The 6,000-nt window shown below is 29.9% G+C and overlaps 1 protein-coding gene across 2 annotated transcripts in view; it reads left to right on the plus strand.

Moving 5' to 3' along the window:
• step (cytohesin steppke) overlaps positions 1–3,464 on the plus strand; it is a 341,111-nt gene extending 337,647 nt beyond the window's left edge. For both annotated transcript variants that reach the window (XM_085949519.1, XM_085949518.1), the window contains exons 8-9: positions 979–1,109; positions 2,116–3,464. In XM_085949519.1, coding sequence (XP_085805645.1) covers positions 979–1,109; positions 2,116–2,272 — 288 coding nt within the window. In that variant the 3' untranslated portion in view covers positions 2,273–3,464. The remainder of the gene's footprint in view (positions 1–978; positions 1,110–2,115) is intronic.
• Positions 3,465–6,000: the final 2,536 nt, after the last annotated feature.

Consider the following 6,000-nt stretch of genomic DNA (forward strand, 5'->3'; position numbering starts at 1 on the left):
TTCGAACGGTTTCCAATAATGCAACGAAAATATTGGGCGGGCATTTACGGTCATGTAAGAGTTTGCATTATATTTTTGTCTATGCTCACATGACAGCCAATGACATCTCAAGTTAACGTGTAAATAAGAAAATAACCTAAAATATGGTAATGACATTATCATATTATTTTATTAGTAACCGTTATAATAGCGTTAATAAAACAACTCATTCTTTAAGTACGTAGCTAATTTATCCTTAAAAAAGCTACATACTTACGTCAATTATTTACCTTATATTGATATTACAATGGTAAATACGAGAATGTTAATAGAACTCGCGATATATTTGACAAACATAATATTAATAAAATATGTATGTTTCTGTATTACAAAATCACGATAAATACTTAAATGAGAATTTAAATACGAAATAATACTTTCAACGATAATAATATGTAAAAGACCAAATACAATAAATAACAGAGCCTTTCAATGGTATGTTTCGTTACACCTTATGTATAACAAGGTGACTATCAACGGTAGTTTATCATATTTATGTATTGAGGAGGTTAATTGTTAGAAAAAGTTAACCGTCTGAACTGTCAAAAAGTGCTATGTTTTAACAGACCCTCTCTTGGCTGTGTTAACTTTTAGAGCGAGATAGACAGTTTAGACGGCTAACTTATTGTAACATTAATCGTAATACATACATATGATAGACTACCGTCGATAGCTGCCTTGTGTATAGAATAGACTCGCAGGAGGGCAGGGTTTTAGTAAAATACATCGGGTCACATCGCATCATGTAAAATAAGTCGTAAGACTACTGAAAACACCTTAAGAAACGCTATTTTAGTATAAAATAAATAATAATAAAATTGAATATAGTATAATTATGTAGTTTTTTGTCCGTCCTATAAAGTTTACATTTTGGGAGTTAGCAAATTTACAAAATAAGGTATTGAATTATTGTATTTAATTTATTCCTTTCTTCTACAGGTTCGAGCTACATGCGATAGACAGAGGCCTCACTGTTTAGAACTATACGCAAGCGGGGGCGGAGAACTTATAAAAGCCTGCAAAACGGATTCAGAGGGAAAAGTTGTCGAAGGAAAACACACAGTATACAGGTGAGCACAATCGAATACTTTCTATAATGATTGTACCGGTCTAATCAAAATAGCCATAGTCATTGTAAATATTTTAACGAATTTTGTATTAATTTTATCTAAGTGGAGTTACACTCAGTGCAAAAAAGAGTAGCCAGTAAACGCCAAGTAAGCCACCTGGCTATTTGTACTATCATACAGATTAATTCATTTTAAATATTATCGTGGACCGACATATTAAATATTACAGAGAAAATTCACAAGAGAATCATTTCAACAAACAAATGTTACTTCGGTCCATCGTTCAAAGACATTTTAAGTTCCCCCTAATACGTTGCCGAATTAAAACTACACTTTGCAATACTGTTGTAATTGCAATTTTAAATGATGACAAGACAAATTAAACAGTATTAAAATGATTACCGTAATATCTTACTATAGACTTTTCAGTTTTAATTTGCAAATGTAATATCTTTGAAATGTGTAGCAGTTAGTATTGCAGATGCCTGTCACATCTTGATACATGAACTAATGGTTTTTTTGACAATATCATAAACATGCTACATATATTTGCCCAGGTTTTATGGGTATTTCTACCAGAAATGGAATCTTTCAGATAGATGACGCAAGAGAAAGAAATATTATTTTAATGTGAGGTTGATAGTTTTAACACTAGTGTTAAATACATATAATATATTATTGTATTTTAAATTGGTATGAATTTTCTCATTTAAATTGCATGGATGCAAAAAATATTACAATATAATTTTTTCATTTATGAAATGATAGTGTTTTAACTTTTCTCATCTTGTGATGTCAAGTAAATTACAAAGGTTCTAACAATCAAGAATGATAAATATATTAATCTATAGACGTTGCCAAAATCAGCATTTCCGTGTTAAAATACTGTCTTATCATGAAAGTAGTGGGGTAACGCAATATGACAGAACAGAATTTATTAGCACAGTAAGAGAAAGATCAATATTTTCAATTTGTATATGTAATAATGTATTCCTTCTTGTTTCAGAATGTCGGCAGCAACGCAGGAAGAACGCGACGAATGGATAACAAGGCTCTCGAATTCAATCAGTCATAATCCGTTCTACGACATGCTGGCGTCGAGAAAACGCAAAGCCACGCAGCACGCCATCAACATTGCGGCAGCTCACGCCGCCCAGCAGTGAACTAATAATATGTTACGTTAATTAATACGTACCTCCTACTATTATTTTGAATCTATGTAAATAAAATTGTTAACGTAGATAAGGTTGGAAGCAAGCGGTGCTGCAGCACAAAAGGAGAATGAGCTTTTGGAAGTACAATGGCACACTAAAACATTTGTATATTACCTTATGCTTGGTTTGCCATCAGATCTCGCTATTCATTCAAAATTGTAATCATATTCGCCCAATGTTATTTTAAAGGTGTCGTTGTTTTCATTGATATACTGAATCTTATGAATCGGGTTTGGTTTCATTTTTGAAATATGTATATAATGAAACTCTTCATAGATACATATGAAGTAGTCCAAGCAGTAAAAAACAATCGTGGAGTTACTGCCAAAAGTTGGTAAGTCTCAAAACCATCCGGAGTACTTAACTGCAATTTGAAAGTTTGACATACCATCTAAAATCAGGCATAATGCTAATTTATTTCTTTGTGCTTTATGTGCATGTTCTATACATCGGATGTCCTTTTTTTTTTTTTTGTAGCATACATATTTTATATATAGTCACATGATTCATTGTTAACTCTAAATACCTAAATTATCGACTTAACAACTTTTGGCAGCAATTCCACGAAATTCATAAAACTACTAATAACCGGCAATATGTAATCGCACATCTGGAATTATTTAAAACCTTGATTCATAGAATTCAGTGCATTATCATTTGTAAAGGTAGTTATGTAGTGTATATTACTTTTTGAATGTTGACATTTTGTGAGAGTTTGTGAAATATTTACGGAAATGCTGAGTGATATTATAGATGCGATGTAATTAAGCATTTTTGTTGGATCAATCTGAATTCTCATCTTTCTTTCTCGAAAGAAATGTTGACGAATACTGCCATTGAAAGGCCCGTGTTAATTTTGAATACATAACTAACTGTTGATTGTTTATATCGCTTGTTGATATATAAATATTATGTATTATTTAATATTTATTTTAACGGTAAAATATCAGAGGAATATCTCATTAAAAATAATGACAAATGTAGGCAATACGTAAAGAATGTGAGATGACAAATGGAAAATGGTTATACTATTAATATAACGCGGTATAATATAACACATAATATACTGTTATTTCTTGAACATGTAAAACTTATTAAGTAATAATTAATTTTTACAGCAAAAAAATTATTAAGTAAATAACGAGATAAAAAAATAATTACTATTTCTACTCTAAAACTAAGCATATTGAACGACAGTATGCGAGTTATACCCGTTTTGTAACTTCACGTTTAATCAACTCTTGCAGACCGATTAACATCACTAAACTTTTCATAGAACACGATGTTTTGTCGACATAATCATTGTAAATAGTGTAAGTAAGAAGTCGGAAACATAAATATTTAAAAATCTGTTATATTTTTGATTTCATAATGTTTCCGCATAACACCAATATTAAAAAAATCGTACACATTGATAAATTTGATAATATGTACGATGAAGAGAATAAGTAGACTAATTGTTAAGGTGTTTTTTTTTATTCTGTAGAAATATGACAAAAATTGATAGTGATAGACTGTCGATCACGCGATGGTACTGATTTAAAATAACGTTTTATAAAATGAAATCAAAGTTTTTGGAATGACATGTATATCTTTATTTGTAATATATAGGATTTTTACATCAATTATTATGTATTATTAGATTAGCCAATTCGTTACAAATGCCGTGTTTTGTAAGTGACAATGTTGTAATGTTATCGAAGACTGTGTTACTTTTTTTTGTAAATAAACAGCAAGCAAATTACTAAGTAAATACAAAATCATTTCTCAAAAGTAAATATTAGATGTTTGAAAGAAGTCGCTAAATTTTGTACAGGTAAAACTTGATAAAAATCTACAAAGATTTAACCAATTTTGCCTGTAAAGGAAATTTTTTAACAACTATTTACTATTCAATTTGTACTTGAATGTAGAGGTATCACACAAACATAATGCACTGTCAATGCATATACTACAGTGTTAGTGCACTATATTAATGTTGTTATTCCAGGGTAAATCATATATCGTCTCTGTTCTGGCAGAACACACTAACTGGAGAATACTAGTTTTGAGTAATTTGACTTTGAAGTTGTTAAAATGTTTGAAATGGTCTATCATGTGAGTTTATTAAGTAATCGTAAAAAGGATGACTTTAAAATAAAGACTGTTTACTTATTAAGAAGGTTTCCAGACGGTAAAGTTTGAAATAAGGAACATTTTGGTACAACTAACTCAATATGTCATTCTTTCGAATTAGTGTCTTCTGCCAGAACAGTGACGATATAATGTAAGAAGAGTATAAAATCCCTTATTGAGAGCTGCTGTACATTATGAGTACTCAAAAAAGACGGATAACTGGTGTACTAACACAGTCTTCTGCACACATATAATGCAAGATTTGTGTAATTACTACATAAAAACAACAGTTAGGAAGAAAAAAAATTCTTTGAAAATTTTTCCTACAATATAATGTACTTATTTAATAAATATTCTACTGTGGATCACATTCTTGTATTTACTTCTGAGAAATGCTCCGTTTAATAATATATAAACCTAAATAATATTCAGTAGACGTTGTAAGGAAAATAAATTATAATATAGAAGACAATTATGTACATAACCTGTAAATTATTTTAGCGGTAAAAAACAATTTTTATACTCATTCAATTTAGGGTTGCAACGATTTCGTAACTTATTCCGTCACATTCGATAATATTTGAGTATTATTTTATTTCTATTAATTAATTAATACTGTTTCATGTATTTCATAAACTTCTCAAAATATATTATTATTTAATAATATTTATTTCCATCTCGACATTCAATTTGGGGAGCTTTTTAGAAGAGGGTTGTAAGTGATAATATATTGTTTTGAAAACAATATATTTAAACATTTTAGTTAACACAAACAATATGTTTTGGTTTTTCGTACATATTGATAACTGTAAAGAATTCTAAAAACATTGTCATAACACCCCAATTTTACTTAGGCCATTCTTCTATCTAGCTGCCCAATTTTGCTTTATAATAATTAACCGTATTTTATCTCATTATGTTGCCAATGTAAAATCACTTAAACCTGTGAAATATAATGGCTAATATTTCTAAAGTCAATACAATATGCTATCTACGTGATGACACGTGTGATTTTACTTATGTGATCATCACAACCAAATTGAATGTGTACATTCAAATGGCAGTGATTTTACTTGTGCCAATATGACACTGAACGCCTTTAACAAATGCCTATCCGCATGTTCTCCCCTGCTATGCGATCGTCGCATAAACAAAATCACCACGTATAATACTTGATCTCGTATCAAAATCAAGACATACAGTTAGGTTTTAACCCGAATATACTGAATAATAAACAACTTTCTTTGGGCGTATTAGTTGCAGTCTTAGTTTTTGACATTTGTAACTTGTAAGTACTTTTCTTTCGTGTGTAAGTTAATTAACTATTCCAACTCTTTCCACTAGTAAAATTGGGTCAAATACAGAAGAGTCAGAGTATGGACCTAATAGGTTCAGCATGTGGCTAACATTCATTTCTCGTAAAAACAAAAATCTGTTAATACAAAACCTCTACTCTGTGAACGCCCAATGATCCGATTAGGATCGGACATGGTTAGAAGAAGAAGAATATTCAATTTATAATTATAAATTAAATACTTAAAACCTCTCTTATATAATAATAT

The sequence above is a fragment of the Rhyacophila brunnea genome, unplaced genomic scaffold (genome assembly GCF_057557595.1).
Source record: "Rhyacophila brunnea isolate RB1 unplaced genomic scaffold, BYU_Rbru_1.0 scaffold_22, whole genome shotgun sequence".
Taxonomy (NCBI): domain Eukaryota; kingdom Metazoa; phylum Arthropoda; class Insecta; order Trichoptera; family Rhyacophilidae; genus Rhyacophila; species Rhyacophila brunnea.